General features: G+C 38.8%; 1 protein-coding gene across 1 annotated transcript in view; it reads right to left on the bottom strand.

The window, feature by feature from the left end:
* The window catches only part of ABCA12 (ATP binding cassette subfamily A member 12), a 200,098-nt gene that overhangs the window by 135,081 nt on the left and 44,351 nt on the right, over nt 1–20,666 (bottom strand). Inside the window, exon 3 of the mRNA XM_005909592.2 lies at nt 861–1,014. Within this exon, the coding sequence (XP_005909654.2) occupies nt 861–1,014 (154 nt within the window). The remainder of the gene's footprint in view (nt 1–860; nt 1,015–20,666) is intronic.

Here is a 20,666-nt window from a genome sequence, read left to right as displayed (position 1 = left end):
ATACTTCACTCTGTATAATAGGCTCCAGTTTCATCCACCTCATTAGAACTGATTCAAATGTATTCTTTTTAATGGCTGAGTAATACTCCATTGTGTATATGTACCACTGCTTTCTTATCCATTCATCTGCTGATGGACATCTAGGTTGCTTCCATGTCCTGGCTATTATAAACAGTGCTGTGATGAACATTGGGGTACACGTGTCTCTTTCCCTTCTGGTTTCCTCAGTGTGTATGCCCAGCAGTGGGATTGCTGGATCATAAGGCAGTTCTATTTCCAGTTTTTTAAGGAATCTCCACACTGTTCTCCATAGAGGCTGTACTAGTTTGCATTCCCACCAACAGTGTAAGAGGGTTCCCTTTTCTCCACACCCTCTCCAGCATTTATTATTTGTAGACTTTTGGATCGCAGCCATTCTGACTGGTGTGAAATGGTACCTCATAGTGGTTTTGATTTGCATTTCTCTGATAATGAGTGATGTTGAGCATCTTTTCATGTGTTTGTTAGCCATCTGTATGTCTTCTTTGGAGAAATGTCTATTTAGATCTTTGGCCCATTTTTTGATTGGGTCATTTATTTTTCTGGAGTTGAGCTGTAGGAGTTGCTGTAACCCTCTTTTATCCCTTAAGGAAGCATAAGCAAAAACTGAGTAATTCATCCAAAGTAGATTATACCTAATTCCACATAAACATGGTAATTCCAGTTTGCAACCACTTTGTTCTTTCATATTTAGATCATCACATTTGTAGATGTAGAAAATAAAATTGTATATCTAACCTAGGATGGCTTCCCATATATTTCATAAGGAAACAAGACTTGATCTCTCAAAGCAACTGAATACACTTGGAAAATGCCCCTACCTGTCTTTAAATACTGCTCTGTTAATTCCTTTCCTACGAAGCAGATCTTGTGGCCCATAGGGTGTGTCTTTGCATTTAGAGTCTGTGTCACAGAGTAGGGTTTGCAGGAACGGGAAGAATCCAGTACTAGGAAGGTTTCGAGGTGCAAGGTAACCTGAAAGTCAAAAAAAAAGTAAACAGTAATTAAATCACTATGATGTTTCCTTGGGAAGGGAAAGAAGTGCAGTAACCATTCTGTGAAATTATCTTCTGGATTATGACTGTTTGGGTCCCCTATGGATCAAAAGACTTTAAAATGCTTGTTGCCCCACAAATTTTTCTTCCTGGGATTTATTCTAAGGAACTAGCTGCAAGAATGTTTGCCAGAGTGTTAACAATAAATCTATATTATATTATCCATATTATAAAATACAATGCAACCAATAAAAATGTCAAGTAATACAGATATTTATAATACATTGTTAAAAGAGTAGATCAGGAAACAGTATGACCAGAATAGCCATAATTTTTTCAAAAATATATAAATATATGTAGTATATTAAAAAATCTGGAGCAGGGCTTCCCTGGCGGTCCAGTGATTAAGACTCTGTGCTTCCACTACAAGGGGAGTGGGTTTGATCCTTGGTCAGGAAACTAAGATTCCCACATGTCAGGTGGCAAGGTCAAATAACAATAAATACGTTTTAATAATAAAAATAAAAAGTTCATTCTCTAAGTCTGTGAGTTGGTTTTTATTTTGTAAATAAGTTCATTCGTATCATTTCTTTTGAATTGGAGGAATTTTTTTTCCTTAGTGGTATATTTCACATGACTTTGTTTACTTTCATTTGATTATATATTAACTATTTTTTCCTACAATATACATATCTTCTTTTGTAATCAAAGGCATTATAAATGAAGCCAATCTTCCAGATGCAGGAAATATTTTTGATGTCCTCAAAATTTAAAATTATCCTATACACGCAATATTTTCTTCCTATTTAAAAACCAATAATAATGATATGAATGAATATGCAGATATTCCCTAATATTAAAAACACAATTATTGTAGCAGTTAACCGGTTTTGTAACCTTTAACATTTGCTTTATAATATGTGATGATAGCATACACGAGTTAAGACAATATGCAAGCTGTGAATTACAAATCTTTTCAGAAAATTAGGTTAGGTACTAAAACACTGGTTTCCTCCCTTTGGGGAATACAGATAACAATGAATTTTCAAAAAACCTTAGAAACCATGAGGATAATTTTGACCAAAGACTGAAAAGCAAAACCTTAAGTTCTCATGAACCTATTAAAATGAGTGGCAGTACAGATGCTTTCATTATAAAGAATTTTTTTTAAAAAAGAAAAAATAGTAAGAGCAATAAGGCTAAGTATGCATTATTAATAGAAAGAAAAATAAGTAAAAATTTAAGTAACTTAAATACAGATTTTTTTTAAAAATTGAAAATAAAAAGGAAGAGGAAGTAGGAAAATTGGCCAGGAAATAAGAGGAAACAAAATGGAGAGACTGAAAGATGCAATACTGCAGACTTTGGACATGGAGGAAAGAGCCAAAAGCCAAGGAAAGTGGGCAACCTCTGCTGTTGCTGCTAAGTCGCTTCAATCGTGTCTGACTCTGTGCGATCCCATAGATGGCAGCCCACCAGGCTCCACCGTCCCTGGGAGTCTCCAGGCCAAGAATAACTGGAGTGGGTTGCCATTTCCTTCTCCAATGCATGAAAGTGAAAAGTGAAAGTGAAGTCACTCAATCCTGTCCGACTTTTCACGACCCCATGGACCACAGCCTACCAGGCTCCTCCATCCATAGGATTTTCCAGGCAAGAGTACTGGAGTGGGGTGCCATTGCCTTCTCCCTCTAGAAGCCAGAAAACAGATCCTCCTAGAGCCTCCAGAAAGAATGCAGCCCTGCCAACACCTTTAACTCACAAAGACTAAATAAATCCTGGACTTCTGAACTCTAGAAAGGTAACTTAATAAGTTAGTGCTTTTTCTAAGTCACAAAGTTTGTGGTAATTTGTTACAGCAACCACAGGAAAAACTAACACAAAAACACCAGTATGGATTAAAGTTACCCTGTGTACGAGACAGCAAAAGTGACGCTGATGTATGGAACAGTCTTATGGACTCTGTGGGAGAGGGAGAGGGTGGGAAGATTTGGGAGAATGGCATTGAAACATGTAAAATATCATGTATGAAACGAGATGCCAGTCCAGGTTCAATGCACGATACTGGATGCTTGGGGCTAGTGCACTGGGACGACCCAGAGGGATGGTATGGGGAGGGAGGAGGGAGGAGGGTTCAGGATGGGGAGCACATGTATACCTGTGATGGATTCATTTTGATATTTGGCAAAACTAATACAATTATGTAAAGTTTAAAAATAAAATAAAATTTAAAAAAAAACTGGAAAAAAAAAAAAAAGAAAATTCAAACAAAATTGGAAAGACATCCACCAGACTACTCATTACTACCTTCTAAGAAGCTTCTTTTTCTGACACCAGAAAGACCCGTGTCTTCCCTAACATTAAACAAGTGATAACTTGAGTGAACCTTCAGTGTTTTCATCGTAGCACGATTCCCTGAATAAGCTCAAGAGCAGCAAACTGCCTGTTAGCGGTTCACATCACTCTGTCACAACATTCTGCCATACACACCTCTACAGTTCTCAGTGGAATTTCACCATGAATGGTAAGTCACCCTGTTATACAGATGCCACCTGGAACTGCTCATTTGGGGTATGGGGTTATTCCTAGTCCATCTCAAGCACGTGCAGGGAGTCATCAGAATGGAAGGCAGATAGAAGGGCTGCAGATGACCCCTCTCCCCTAAAGCACTCATCAAGCAGATGGTGTGACTGACCTAGTGCTGAACACAATGGGAGTTCCGCCGTAGGAATAGAGGAATAGAGGAAAAGAAGGGAAAAGATGTCAGGGGAAGAAGATCTAGGAAGAGGTGGAATATTACAGCCAGTGTTACTTATTCTGGAACTAATTACAGTTTGTAAATTATTAAATAAAAATTTGAAAGAATTTAAACCTACAACATTCCTTGATGTGATTAATAATAGATATGCCTATTTTATAGGAAAATTCATTAAGGAATCTCTTCAGAAACAAGACCCTATTGTGTTCAAAAAGTATAGACAGTCAACATTTTGCAGTTTTTTGATAATTGGTGTTTAACCTGTTACAATGGGTTCAAGGAAAAGAGGAACTGGCTGATGTGTGTACAAAGTTAAGTTGACACAGTGTTGTGCAGAACGTGAACTGCCAGAATTACGTATTTTACCATCACCTTTTAACAAGAACCATATATTCATTAAAATAAGAGCGTCTGTGGCAACAACAATAACACTGATTTATTAAGCACCTATTGTATCCCATGTAGCCATGAAATGTTATTACAGGGAATGGATGCAAAGCAAACATTTTTAGTAGTAAACTACCAGTTAACTAAGCTTTTAACTAAATCAAATTTAGTTGTCATTGTTTTAAGAATGAAATAGGCATTATAAAAAAATCCAGTTTAAGAATTTTTAAAAAGATACTTTGTAAAGAATTATGATATCCATCTGTACATCTATGTTTATCTAGAAAGAGGATCAAGTTTGGTTTTGTTTCCCTTACTGCACAAATGTCCTTATTCAGCACAATATTGATGTGTGACATTATGTACAAATAAAAGCAGTAGTTGTCAAAGTGCAAGCTCTGGCCCAACAGAACCAGCATCACCTGGAAACTTATTAGAAAGGAAAATTTGAGATCCTACCTCAGATCTATTTAACCAAAACCTTTGGGGATGGGGTTCAGCAATCTTTATTTTAACAAGCCCTCCAGGCAATTCTGATGCACACTAAAGTTTAAGAACAATAAGATTAGATTACTGACAGGCTTTATTTTCTTGGGCTCCAAAACCACTGCAGATGGTGACTGCAGCCATGAAATCAAAAGACGCTTGCTCCTTGGAAGAAAAGTTATGATCAACCTAGACAGCATATTAAAAAGCAGAGACATTACTTTGCTGACAAAAGTCCATCTAGTCAAAGCTATGGTTTTTCCAGTAGTCATGTATGGATGTGAGAGTTGGACTATAAAGAAAGCAGAGTTCCAAAGATTTGATGCTTTTGAACTGTGGTGTTGAAGACTCTTGCAAGTCCCTTAGACTGCAAGGAGATCCAACAAGTTCTTCCTAAAGAAAATCAATCCTGAATACTCACTGTAAGGACTGATGTTAAAGCTGACGCTCCAATACTTTGGCCACCTGATGCGAAGAGCTGACTCATTTGAAAAGACCCTGATGCTGGGAAAGATTGAAGGCAGGAGGAGAACAGGATGACAGAGGATGATATGGTTAGATGGCATCACCGACTTGATGGACATGAGCTTGAGCGAGCTCTGGGAGTTGGTGACAGACAGGGAGGCCTGGACTGCTGCAGTCCATGGGGTCGCAAAGAGTTAGACATGACTGAGTGACTGAACTGAACTGAACATTGGATTGCAAACTTTTCCTTTAGAGTTAGATAGTAAATATTTTAAGTGGTCCATACTGACTCTATCACAAATACTCAGCCCTGCCATTGTAGCATGAAAGCAGCCATAGACAATATACACATCAATGGGCCAGCTTGTATTCCAATAAAGCTTAATTTACAGGAAAAGGCAACAGACTGGATTTGGTCCATAGACTGTAGTTTGCTGAATCCCCAGGAGGATAACCTCTTACACATGTCCTTCTCCCTCTCCTACCCCATTCATTTCTTTTTTTAAAAAAATGTTTATTTATTTTATTTATTTGGCTACATCAGCTCTTCGTAAGGGACTCTCTAGTTGTCATGCATGGCCTTAGTTGTCCGCAGCATGTGGGATACTAGTTCCCTGTTGTTCAGTCACTCAATCGTGTCTGACTCTTCTCGACCCATGGCCTGCAGCATGCAAGAATTCCTTGTCCTTCATTACCTTCCAGGGTTTCCTTAAACTCATGTCCACTGAGTCAGTGATGCTACCCAACCAGCTCATCCTCTGTCACCTCCTTCTCCTCGTGTCCTCAGTCTTTCTCAGCATCAGGGTCTTTTCAAATGAGTCAGCTCCTCGCATCAGGTTGCCAAATTATTGGAGCTAGCTTCAGCTTCAGCATCAGTCCTTCCAATGACTTTTCAGGGTTGATTTCCTTTAGGGTTGACTGGTTTGATCTCCTTGCAGTCCAAGGGACTCTCAAGAGTCTTCTCTAGCACCACAGTTCAAAGGCATCAATTCTTCAGTGCTCAGCCTTCTTTATGGTCCAACTCTCATATCCATACATGACACTGGAAACCCCATAGCTTTGACTATATGGGCATTTGTTGGCAAAGTGATGTCTCTACTTTTGAATACACTGTCTAGGTTTGTCATAGCTTTTCTTCCAAGGAGCAAGCGTCTTTTAATTTCATGGCTGCAGTCACCATCGGCAGTGATTTTGTTGCCCAAGAAAATAAACTCTGTTACTGTTTCTATTTTTTCCCCACCTATTTGCCATGGGTCAGATGCCATGATTTTAGTTTTTTGAATGGGATCAAACCTGCATCCCCTGCATTGGAAGGTAGATTCTTAATCACTGGACCACCGGGGAAGTCCCTCGTTCATTTCTTGCTTGCACTCATCCTCACTCGTTCTTTTCCTCTTCCCTTATCTCAACTAATCTATTTACTATTCCCTTTTCTCTATTTCTCAGTCTTCTGTCTTTCCTTTCCACACACCGCCTTCTTGTTTCCATGTCTTCTTTTCTCTCCTCCTCCTGCTACTGCCCTTTCTCTCACCTAGCCCTCTATCTCTTTATCACTGATATAGCCACAAATGCATTTTTCCCAACATCTTCTCTTATTCCTTTTTTTTTCTTTCTCATCACTACAGAAGGATTTTTGCCCACTTCCATAATACATTCAGGAGCTTGTTGCTCACTGGCACTATCTATAGAAGTACTATTTTCTACTTATTGTATTTTTAGAGAAAGAAATGTCACAGCCTTTTTGGTAATGAAGCTGCTTCCATTTGACATCATTAGGCTCAGAAAGCATTCTGCAGGCTGCCTTGGTGACATTTAAATATTATAATAATGGTAGAATCGGAGAACTTCCACTGTGTTTCTTTGTGTTTTTCTCAAAGCAGTTCAGAACCCAACCTAGGTGATTTTTTGTGTTTTCAGGTGAAAGGAATTTGTTCTTTACCCTAGCGGAGAGGTGAATGATAAATTTTGGAATAAAATCCTGGCTTTTAAAAATATGGAGTTATTCATTTGAGGGGTTATGTTTTTCTTACCTTTTTGGATACAGGGTCACATTTGTAGAAAAAGTATCAGTCCTTCTAAGCAGGCAAATGAGAAGTTGCCTTGTGAAACATCATAGCAACAATCTGTCACCATGACAAGTACACGAAATAGGACAAACATTTCTAGAAACATTACCTACAAATGATCCAATAACCCGATATGAATTAAACAAATAGGAGAAAGAAAATGAATCTCAGAAGTAAAGGTGTAATAATTTATTTAAGTAAGTCCTTTTCTTCTTCTAGTTTTTGAGAAAGTTTTATTCTCAATTGCATTGTAAAAGACATATTGAAAATTATGAACGACATAAAACCTGACATTTCAAATTGTCAGGCACTACAGGACTGCCCTTGTTCTCCTTCCCACACATTTTCCACTTAGAGGATCAGCTTGTCCTGATCCTGTTCCCCTGCCCACCAGAAGGTAAAATCAAATAGAACGGATCTTTCTGACTTCATTCCTTCTGAAAAACTGCTTTTAGTTATTTTACCTTCACGGTCCAGAGAGACCTTGCATACATACACGCTAAGTCACTTCAGTTGTGTCCGACTCTTTGGCACCCCATGGACTCTGGCCCACCAGCCTCCTTTGTCCGTGGAATTCCCCAGGCAAGAATACTGGAGTGGATTGCCATCTCCTCCAGGGGATCTTCCTGACCCAAGGATTGAACCCATGTCTGCTGACATCTCCTGCATTGCAGGCAGGTCTTTACCGCTGAGCCACCAGGGAAGCCGTAGAGGTCTTAGCTTGGGGTTAAATACTGATAGGACTGAGAATCTTCAGAGCCATCAGCTCAATAAAACTGCCCTTTTGAAAGACTAAAGAATAAGCTATGTGAAAGAAAGAAAAGTTCTAACATATTTCTCAGCACAATGCTTGGCACATTGTAAGCAATTATTAATTATATTAATAAACGAATCAATGAATAGATGAGTCCCTGAGGGTCACAGTAAGACAGAATGATTTAGAATTTTAGCATAATATACATCCTTGTTATTTGTAAGGCAAAGTTTCCAATTTTATCACCAAGTATAGTAAGTTCAGAGGATAACAATGGATAAATTAACAGTAAGCTCAGTGGATAAGTACAAAGGATAATATTGCATTATATTCATGTATCTTATAAAAGTAGATAGACTGATATTGATTAATGAAATCAATAACATTTATTGTTACAGGCCCTTTAGTTCTTGGTTTCTACAGAAATCTAGCTAGTACACATTGACATCTCTAACACCAACTGCTCAGTTTATTATCCACAAAGTGAATTCATCCATCATCTATTAAATAAATGTTTACTGAACAGATACTGTGTGGCTGGCACTGAGGAGGTTCTAAGTAAGGTTCATTCTTCTATTAAATTTTCTTTCATTTAAACATTTTAAAATGTAACTCTGGGTTATTTGTATTTGTGTATGAGTGTGTTTGTGTGTTAGAAAGAAAGCAAATTAGTGTCTGATTTCAAAGCTCATCATGGTTTTAGTATATAAACTGCATATAGAAGTCATTTGTTTTCCTGAAATGTCAAAAATACTGTGAATAAAATATAATTGAAAATACATAGTAAAATACTGGGTTAAAAAAAAGATTCACATTTTGACAGAATTAAACAGCTATCATTTCATGTGATGGCACCCCACTCCAGTACTCTTGCCTGGAAAATCCCAGGGACGGAGGAGGCTGCAAGGCTGCAGTCCATGGGGTCCCTGAGGGTCGGACACAACTGAGCGACTTCACTTTCACTTTTCACTTTCATGCATTGGAGAAGGAAATGTCAACCCACTCCAGTGTTCTTGCCTGGAGAATCCCAGGGACGGGGGAGCCTGGTGGGCTGCCGTCTATGGGGTCGCACAGAGTTGGATATGACTGAAGTGACTTAGCAGCAGCAGCATTTCATGTGAACCCCATGACAGCTCTATAGGATAGGTAAGTCAAGTGTACACCCATTTCACAGATAACCTCAGAGAGACCAAACAATTTTACTCAAGGTCACATGAAAAACAAGAGGCCAGGGATGGATCTAGAACTATATGACATAGGACAATAATGAAATAAATATTTTGTTCAGTTAAGTTTCAGTACATCTTGGAATGAACAGACTGAAACTTTGAAGAACAGGTACCACCTCTGGTTTTGCTGTTGATTCATTGAATTCCCAGGGTAAATTAATCTATGTCTCTATTTTCACATCCACCAAATTGAGGATAATGGGCCTTGCCACCTCATGGGGCACAAGGGAGATTAATTGGATACAGCTTGTGTAAAGTCCTATGAACGCTGAGGAAGGAAAGGCCACACAGAATCATGAGTTACCAATGCTCACTGTTATTGCAACATTTGTCTAATTCACACACAGTGGCTAGGGCTCTGCTGTTCTGCCTGGTCTCTCATCTCTGTGCTGTGAACCAATGGGTGGATAAGAGGATTGCAGGCCATGTTTCTTCCCCTAGTAATTCATAATGTGTACCTGTATCAACTGGTGTAGTGCTTCAATTACTGCATGTTCAGTGGGTGTGGTGTCATGACACATCTTTCCTAATTCTCCCCAGACAAGTCTTGCTTCACAAGTGCTTTCCCAAGTTCAAATCCATTGGCAAATGTAGACTGTTACTGGCAGTGAGGGCTGAGGCACAATGTCTAATCCTTAAAGCGGTGGGTAAGGAGGTCCTATACACAAAAGGTTGGTGTCTGTATATGTCTAATGGCTAGAGCTCCAATACTTTGGCCACCTGATGCAAATAGCCAACTCATTGGAAAAGACCCTGATGCTGGGAAAGATTGAACACAGAAGGAGAAGAGGGTAGCAGAGGATGAGACTGTTGGATGGTCAATCAATTGAACTGAATCACCAATTTAATGGACATGAACTTGGGCAAACTCCAGGAGATGATGAGGGACAGGGAGGTCTGGTGTGCTGCAATCCATGGAGTCGCAAAGAGTTAGACACGACTTGGCAACTGAACAACAACAACAAACTGGCTAAAGTTATTGAGAAAAGAACAGATTTGGGTGACTGAGATGGCATTCTGCATGCTGGGATCCTTCCCACATCTCCCACTCTCCCTGGAGCTGCTTCTAAGAACCACAGTCAATGGATTTTGAAAGATGCAAAAAATGTCCCTGTGGAGACCATTTTGGGCTCTGGCTATGCAGTTACAGGCATGAGAGGAAGTGGGGAACGATTCCTGCCTGCTTTGTGTCTTTAGTTTATTACTATTATTATTTTTTAAGATAACAGGATGAGGCAGTTTGGACTAGGGATATTGCAATCTCTTTGGATGTTATCTCTTCAGTCTTCAAAGTACACACTTAAGTTGATGGTCAGTCAAAAGGGCTCCATAACCCACATTACTAAGTTTCCAGAACAGAATTAACAGCCCTCCTTTCTGAATATTAAGGGGACCCTTCTGGGTGATGGCTTCCAAAGGGCATGGTCTGATCTATTCAAATCATAAACAAAATGATTTGATTCAAGGCTAGGACACACAACAGGAACACATATATGCTAGATAAAAAAACTCCCATATGGACTGACTCTGGAGAAATTTAAAAGTAAGAATCTCCATAATACTATTAAAAAATATTCCTACTTGGCAAAGAATGTTGAATTCTACAATTCATCTTGGGTGAGTGGGGTCTGTTTGTCCTGTTAGATGGCTTAACCTTAACTCGTATATTGCCTTTCTGAAACTTGTCTTTTATGCAGAGGGACTCACAATTGCATTTTTAAAATCTCCCTGCCGTGGCCATTCACAAACAGAATCTTGGCAACAGTTTTATTTGCTTCTAAGTTAAAGTTAAAAGAAAAAAAAAAATTAATCCTGACTCCTCACTTCATTGCAGGACATTCTTCCTATTAAGCTTAATTTCTTAATTCTCTCTGGATGTGGTTGACCAGGAGAGAGCCTTCTGGCCTCTGGGGCAGGGCTGATATGAAGCTGGGTATACATTGGTATGACTGTGTGGATTGGTCATATAAAAAAGACCTGATAGAGACATGGGCTGAGAGCCACTGTACTGAGCCACATCAGTTGCAGCCTCTCCCCTAAGATAAGCTCCCCTCCCACACAGATCCAGCAATATAAAATTTAGCAAAAAGAGGGGGTACTCCAGAAGAGTGATATTTCTTCCAGAGCCACCACATCTGTTCTGATCTGTGCAGAAGTTCTGACTGCTAATTGTTAACTGCACTGCGTATCAGCCCAGTACCTGGGTAGTTATCCCACACTGGAAGAATGAACTGAGGAACTGATTCCTCTCTCCATGTGATGTTTGGGATTGGGGGAGTAGGAAGAAAGGGAGCATCGGGATTTCCATCAACTCTGGGACCAAATGAGTTTAGGAAAAAGAATTTATTTCCTTTCTTTTTCTTGTTTCTTAAGGTAGCACTGACTCCTATCCTGAGAATGAATGTTGCATGGGGAAACAGTGCCTTAACCCATTTTCTCATGAATTCCCAACTGAAAAGTGACCTGGAACTGGAAAGATTTCCCCTAACCCCCACACACCACTTCCAGGAGTGTAATTTTTATATAATGAAATGTATTGGCTTTGAGTCTCACTGTACTAAAATTCCCTTCACCAAGTTAGCTTAGATAGAGCAATTCAGCAAACACCCTAGTATTTATTTGTGGGAGTCCATTAAAACTGTGCATTACAAACGTGGGAGTCCTTCAGCAAAACTCAAGTCACTGTTTGGAGAAGGGAATTTCTTTCCAGAAGGATTTAGGGAGGCTTTTAAAAGTACACACTCTATAATGGAAAAAAATAAGGTAATGAGGAAATCTGAATGAGAACAAAGAAAGATTAAGAAAAAACAGAATCAGCACATAATAGGCGCCAAAGGTCTGCATATTATTAGAGGTGGACCACAAATTTGAGCCTGAATGTCCTAAGGAACTGAAAGAAATGATCATTTAGCCAGTTCACAGTATTAATAAAAATAAACAAATGCTTTGGGAGAGGTACAGCTTTCCCTATATTGAGAGAAATACTAATGCTCAGGCATCGAGAACTATACTTCAGCAGGTCCTAGTGCATTTGCTCCCACCCAGCACAGGAGCATCTTTGAAAGTGACTAACCATCCAGTAACCCATCCTTAATGGTGAGTGACTGAGAACCCCTGAGAGTGTCTGCCACTAAGCAGCAAAAACTAGGGAGAAACTGAGGAACTGAGCTCCCTTTACCACCTAGTAACAAAGGTCATTTCCAAGTTGGGCCACCATCATCATAGTCCTGGTATACAAAATACTGATTAAGGCAATAAAAATAGCATAAAGCTGTTTGGTGTTAGATAGAAATATATCCCCTGCAAACTCTCCCCCAAATCTTTGCTTATCCGATAACTGGGTTAAGTTCTGAGTTAACTTTTAGGAATTACTCTTGTGAGTGAAGTACAGGACAGGAACAAGAGTTTAAAATTATCCTTTTTAATCCTAGCTTTGCAAGTAATTTACTAAGTAAATCACTATGACCTCTACCATGAGTCATTTCCTCACTTATGCAGGAAAAATAAATCTGGGTACCTATCCATCATAACTATTACAAGTAGAAGAATCTCCTATAAAATGTGGTTAGCCATGTTGAAGTATTAAGCACTTAAGATGAAAATTATGTTTGAAAATTAAAATGTGATCTCAATAACTCATTAAGAGTTATGACATGGAGAAAAGAACTTCAGTTGTCATCCCTATAAAAGTATGCTACTAATAACTGTTTTTTTTTTCATTCAGAAATATGATTCAGTTATGATCACAGAGAATTTTGTGCATTACAGTATAAGAATAAAAGTCAGAGCAATGCATTGCTAGGAGCACTTGTATAGAAAAGAATTAGGTCTTATAAAGGCAGAACTTAGTAACTTCTCTGATTCAATAGACGGTCTTGGGAAGAACAGGATCTGATCACAGGGTTCCAAATCTGATTATTCCTCAACAGCTTGTGTAATATTCATATCTTTGGTATTCATATTACATCAATTTACAAATGATTCTTGTGACAACCTGCCAGTGGAAAATGTATGTCACAACCTTTTCTTTCAAGCAGTGCTGCTGACAAGTAGCAGTCTCATCTTCTTGTCAAACTTGACTTTCTCCTAAGCCAAAGATTCTCTTACTAAGACTTCTGCCAATCACAAAGAGACAACTTAAGTGATCCATGGCTTGCTTTGTAACCACAACATATGAACGGCCTTCCCCCTCCCTCTCTGTAGAACAACTTTTCATCAGAGCCACTGTCTCATTGGGAGAGAAAAGAGAAAAATTCCCCAGTGGCATTTTCCTAAGTTGTAGAGTCAAAAATATTAACATAGCAATTAGTATTTCCCATTTTTTCTAAGAAAAAAAGTTCTTTTTTTCTGAAAAGAATGTACCTCAGAAAAATAGATTTGAAGTCATGAAATGCCATTTTACACCTATCAGATAGGCCAAAGTTTAAAAAGTCTGACCACACCAAGTGCTGGAGAGGATACGCAGCAGTGGGAGCTCTCATCCCATGGTGGGGAAGAAGTGTGTTAGTAAAGCTACACTGTGGAAGTGTAGCAATGCAGTAGACCAGGGTTCGATCCCTGGGTCGGGAAGATCCTCTGGAGAAGGGAATGGCAATCCGCTCCAGTAATCTTGCCTGGAGAATTCCATGGACAGAGAAGCTTCACTGGCTACAGTTTGTGGGGTCACAAAGAGTCAGACACAACTGAGCGACTAACACACACACACACACACACACACACACACTGTGGAAAGCATCTGGCCACATTCAACATCATTGAAAATATGCATAGCTCTAGGTATATATGCTAGACCACATGTGCACAAAGACATAAAAGAATATGCATCACAATTCCATTATAAATAAACAAAATGAAGAACTGATATCATCAAAGACCAAGGATAAGCATATTGTGATATATCTATGCATGGAGTACATGGTCAAGCTGAATACAGTAAAGCTGTATAAATCAACAGAAATAAACATATAAAATGCAATGCTGAGGGAAAGCATAATGTCCAGCTTCAAAAGTATGACGCTAAAGGGTACTAGAGTGGGGTACCGTTTATGTAAATTTTAAAACCCTGTGGTCAAAAGGCATAAACTTCCAGTTATAAGATAAACAAGTCCTGGGGATATAATATATAACATGGTGACTATAGTTAACAATATTTTATTGTAAAACTGAAAGTTTCTAGCTAAATAGATCTTAAATATCACAAGATATCTAAATATCACAAGAAAAACAATTTGTAACCACGTGAAGCAAGGGACCAGCAAATTTGGAAAACGCAGCAGTGGCCACAGGACTGGAAAAGGTCAGTTTTCATTCCAATCCCAAAGAACAGCAATGCCAAAGAATGCTCAAACTATCGCACAATTGCATTCATCTCACATGTTAGTAAAGTAATGCTCAAAATTCTCCAAGCAAGGCTTCAGCAATATGTGAACCGTGAACTTCCTGATGTTCAAGCTGGTTTTAGAAAAGGCAGAGGAACCAGAGATCAAATTGCCAACATCTGCTGGATCATGGAAAAAGCAAGAGAGTTCCAGAAAAACATCCATTTCTACGTTATTGACTGCCAAAGCCTTTGACTGTGCAGATCACAATAAACTGTGGACAATTCTGAAAGAGATGGGAATACCAGACCACCTGATCCGCCTCTTGAGAAATCTGTATGCAGGTCAGGAAGCAACAGTTAGAACTGGACATGGAACAACAGACTGGTTCCAAATAGGAAAAGGAGTACGTCAGGGCTGTATATTGTCACCCTGCTTATTTAACTTATATGCAGAGTACATCATGAGAAATGCTGGGCTGGAAGAAACACAAGCTGGAATCAAGATTGCTGGGAGAAATATCAATACCCTCAGATATGCAGATGACACCACCCTTATGGCAGAAAGTGAAGAGGAACTCAAAAGCCTCTTGATGAAAGTGAAAGTGGAGAGTGAAAAAGTTGGCTTAAAGCTCAACATTCAGAAAACGAAGTTCATGACATCTGGTCCCATCACTTCATGGGAAATAGATGGGGAAACAGTGGAAACAGTGTCAGACTTTATTTTTGGGGGCTCCAAAATCACTGCAGATGGTGACTGCAGCCATGAAATTAAAACATGTTTACTCCTTGGAAGGAAAGTTATGACCAACCTAGATAGCATATTCAAAAGCAGAGACATTACTTTGCCAACAAAGGTCTGTCTAGTCAAGGCTATGTTTTTTCAGTGGTCATGTATGGATGTGAGAGTTGGGAAGAATTGATGCTTTGAACTGTGGTGTTGGAGAAGACTCTTGAGAGTCCCTTGGACTGCAAGGAGATCCAACCAATCCATTCTGAAGGAGATCAGCCCTGGGTGTTCTTTGGAAGGAATGATGCTAAAGCTGAAACTCCAGTACTTTGGCCACCTCATGGGAAGAGTTGACTCATTGGAAAAGACTCTGATGCTGGGAGGGATTGGGGGCAGGAGGAGAAGGGGACGACAGAGGATGAGATGGCTGGATGGCATCACTGACTCGATGGATGTGAGTCTGAGTGAACTGCGGGAGTTGGTGATGGACAGGGAGGCCTGGCGTGCTTCGATTCATGGGGTCACAAAGAGTCGTACATGACTGAGCGACTGAACTGAACTGAACTGAGGCAAGGGATGTTAACTCCTCGTGATCATTTAGCTATATATACATATATTGTGCCATTATGCTATATAACTGAAACTAATATTATATATTAACTATATCTCTGTAAAACTGGGAAAAACACTTACAGTTATGCCAGGAGACATAAGGTAAAGGTTCACTTGGCACTGTTCATAACAGAAGAAGAAGTAAAAGAAGCAGCACTTAATATGCCAGGAAGGAAATTAGCAGAAACAGTTTTCTGCAAAGAATTATAGAATTGTCCTTGATTCCTGATAATGTCCAATTCAGAACAAAGCCCTGCTTCCTAGGACCTCAATTATCACCCAAAGTCTAAATCTTACAAGAAGTTCTCTTTAACACTCTCTCCCTGAGACATAACCACAGTTCCTCATGGTGTGCACTCTCCCTAGTTCCAAGGATCAATAAAGTCAGCTTTTCCAACAACAACAAAATTAAATGAAGTCCAGAAATCATGAAAGCTTTTTTTTTCTTAAAAGCAGGAAAATAATATAATGTCGTGAGGTAAAAAAATACGTAGTAGAAAATATAATATAAGCATGGGAATGTTACACACTGGGTTAACGACAATGGTTTCCTTTAGGAAGGGAAGGAGGGAGACAGAAAGCAAGGGAAAGCAAATGATGCTGGAGGTTTAAACAGGGCCTCAATGGTACCTTAGGGTTTGATCTCTTTTAAACAACAACCAAAAAAATCTGAAAAATATGACATAAAAATGCTAGGTTTTGATAAAGTTAGGTAGTGGATATGTAAATGTGTCATTTTTTTTTTCTTCCCAGTGGGTTTTAAATACTTCACACCTTTATTTTAATGATAATATGCTGGAATTACATTAGATCCAGATACTATTTAGAGACTAAAACACCACCACCACCACATTAGGGTTGAACTAGGGGGTTTTCCCAGGTGGCACAATGATAAAGAGTCCACCTACCAAGCAGGAGATGTAGGTTCAATCTCTAGCTCAGGAAGACACCCTGGAGAAGGAAATGGCAACCCACTCCACTATTCTTGCCTGGGAAATTCCATGGACACAGGAGTCTGGCAGCCTGAATTGCAAAAGAGTCAGACATGACTTGCAAAAGAGTCAAATACAACTTAGCGACTAAACAACAATAAGGAGGAGGTTTTAGTTACTAAAGTACCAGAGAAAACTCATTATAATGCAATTTTACCCACAAGCCAGTTTAAAAATAGCTTAAAGCAATGCTCTTTGAATTGATAAATTCCATCCACTTTTTGTGAATGTTGTAATTCACTGACCTAGGTTTTTTGCTTACTGTCCTTGCCCTGTGTATTAATTTCTCTTCCTGAGAGGCATGGCTAATTCATAACTCATTCAATGCATGACTCTAAACCGTTCATTGTGTATTACTTCCATCTTCTCTCCATTGAGCATCATCTGCTATTGTGTTTACTCCATTATCAAGCTTAATTAAGTCCTTCAAGAGTTTCTCATAATCCTCCAAACATGTTTGACAAATATGTACCGTTTACTTGTATTGCTTCTGAATTATTAATAAATATTTTTTAAAATGGTTTCTAGGTTTCTAAAATTCATCTCATTCTTTAAACTGATTGCCACGCTCTCTACATTTTTGCTTACCTTATCTGGTTTTTGGAACTCTCCTGGGATCTAAACTTTTATCTACTATTAAGTTATGAAAGTGAAAAGTGACAAAGTTAGTCACTCAGTTGTGTCTGACTCTTTGCAACCTGAAGGACTGGGTTCTGCCAGTCTCTTCTTTCCGTGGGATTCTCCAGGCAACTGCAACTTATTTAAAGAACCCTACATTCTGAGCCTTGTGGGAAGATCACAACAGAGTGCCAACTGCAAATATTCAGTTAATTCTTTCAAGGAATTGCAGCAGGTTAGAAAGACATAACTTAATTTATTAAAACTATACCAAGTGAGCTGCTTGGGAAGTCATTTCTTTTTCTTGCTAAAAGAAAAATGTGCTCACATCTAGTGTGAATTCCCAGGATCTCTCTCCTCACATTTTTGAAGCAAGTTAGCCATTAGCCAGCTGGCAGCTCTTTAAAGATATTCTCACAATTACTGGTAAACGATATAACTTTATTAGTGAGTCAGTTTCATTCTGCAATCTCTTCAGATTTTTTTTAAATGATAACCAAGTTAAGCAAGGCCATTTCAATTCCCCAGACTCTTATAGCTTTCACTACCACTCAGGTCAGTGGTCTCTACCATCATGCAGACAAGAGTAGTGCAAGATCATGAAGCACAGTGTTTAGCCTGGACTATCTGAGGCAGAACTGACCAAAGAGATTTTACCACATGAATGCTATCATGGAATTCCTGTTACTCTTTTAAACTGTGGGAAATTTTGTCTTTAAATCCCTCCTTAAGCTTATGCATCCCCAGATGATAAGTTTCTTTTTTGCTATCCATCCTTGGGTAATATTGTTCCAATATGCATTTCTATATCAGCAATACAACATTGTTACTCATTCACTCAATCAATCTGCAAATGACCAGCAAACACCTTGTATGTACGTAACACGGAAATGTTATCAGTGGGCAAGAGACCTGTAACTGTCTCTACCCTAATGTCCCCTCATTAGAGAGACTAATGAGAGATACGAAAAAAGCATAGAGTTCACCATGTTAGCAAAATGAACTCTGGTCACCCCCATCTTTATTTTGGGGCTTTAATACCTGAGAATTATATCCAATTGAATCAGTAACCTCCAGGCAATTTATCCCTTCTTTTGTATTTTGGAACTGCCCTTCCAGGATTAGACTTTCTAAGGCAATAATAAAATTAACTTCTTCTCATAAATCCAATAATTAAAATAAACTGGGATGAGAATCAGCACATGAACTAGGTGAGTATTATTGTGTGTTATGTTTCTTCCTCCTTGTCCCTTCTTAAGTATATTCAGTGAACTTCAAAGAAGCCCTTTTTGTGTCAGAGGCAAGCAGATGCTTTTTGTCTTAGCCTAAGGACTTAGACAGAAACAGAAGGATATGACTAGTCTTCAAGTGCTTTCAGAGATGACAGACAACAAAAATTGCCTTCCTCACACTATCCTGTCTTCCCAATTCAATTTCTGGAAAAGGTGAAAGAAACACAATGCAGTTGCTTAACATACGAGAAAATCCTCTGTAGACAGTGGTGGGTTTCTTTCCAGAAAAAGGTGACAGTATGTGAAACTAAGGAATTAAAACTTGAAAGTCACAGCACTTTCTTTCTGACTCTGAGACAATAAAGTATAAATGAGGGAGCCTTACTAAATATTCAATATCGAATCCTCAGTTCCAGGCCTGAGGATATTGATAAATAATAGTAATGAAACATGGAAGATATCTGAAAGTTCATAATGATCTCCAAGATCATTAAACAAGATTGATGTTTGCTATTTGCTATGACCAGTGCATTCTCTTGGCAAAACTCTGTAAGCCTTTGCTCTGCTTGATTTTATACTCCAAGGCCAAGTTTGTCTGTTACTCCAGGTATCTCTTGAGTTCCTACTTTTACATTCCAGTCCCCTATGATGAAAAGGACATCTTTTTTTTGGGTGTTAGCTCTAGAAGGTCTTGTAGGTCTTCACAGAACTTCAGGTTCTTCCGCATCATGGCAAATAGATGGGGAAACAGTGCAAACATTGACAGACTTTATTTTGGGGGGCTCCAAATCACTGTGGATGGTGAGTGCAGCCATGAACTTAAAAGACCCTTGCTCATTAGAAGAAAAGATATGACCAACCTAGACAGCATATTAAAAAGCAGAGACATTATTTTATCAAGAAACATCCATGGACAAAGGTCCATCTAGTCAAAAGCTATGGCGCTTCCAATAGTCATGTATGGATGTGAGAGTTGGACTATAAAGAAAACTGAGCACCAAAGGACTGACGCTTTTGAACTGTGGTGTTGGAGAAGACTCTTGAGAGTCCCTTGGACTACAAGGAGATCAAACCAGTTAATCCTAAAGGAAATCAGTCCTGAATATTCATTGGAAGGACTGATGCTGAAACTGAAGCTCCAATACTTTGGCTACCTGATGTTAAGAATTGACTCATTTGAAAAGACCTTGATGCTGGGAAAAACTTAAGGCAGGAGGAGAAGGGGATGACAGAGGATGAGATGATTGGATGGCATCACTGACTCTATGGACATGAGTTTGAGCAAGCTCTGGGAGTTGGTGATGGACAGGCATGCCTGGCATGCTGCAGTCCATGGGGTCGCAAAGAGTCGGACAAGACTGAATGACTGAACTGAGCTGAAGATTGATATAATTTCACTGACTTCTTACTATGCTTAAAGGAATAGTTAATTTCTTCCAGTTCAACATTAGTTTTTCCTGATCATTGTCCCTGTTGTTTTATGTCATTCAAGTCAACAAAATGAGTTTCCAGCTTTTACTTAATGCTACTAGGCATGCACCAATTTCTTCATAAGCATCAGATGTAAAAAAAATAAAATAAAATAACTCCTTTTGGTAACAATGCACAGATCTTATTTTATGTTCCTTAATAAAATGTATAGGAAAAAAATTAATAGAATTAAACTCCAAGCAAGAGACCGCCAACATTTTTAAAAAGTGAGGAAATCAGGTACAATATAAAAATTCAGGAAGAAATAAGTCAGACGTACCAAAAAGATAAAAATCAAAATACTGATTGGGGTAGGATTACTTAATGGATAACCAGATGGCTAACATTTATTGTATTCCTAATATGTGTTTCTTCATGTAACATATATTGTTTCTTGTTTTTATAACAGCTCTGCTGGGTGGAGACTTTTTCCTTATAACATGTAGTAACTTGGATAGACTATTTTGCATGTATTTGGAAAGCTTGTTTTGCATCTTTAGTCCCAAAACATTTTTCCAG

The sequence above is a fragment of the Bos mutus genome, chromosome 2, assembly GCF_027580195.1.
Source record: "Bos mutus isolate GX-2022 chromosome 2, NWIPB_WYAK_1.1, whole genome shotgun sequence".
NCBI lineage: Eukaryota > Metazoa > Chordata > Mammalia > Artiodactyla > Bovidae > Bos > Bos mutus.
This window is presented reverse-complemented; position numbering and strand designations above follow the sequence as displayed.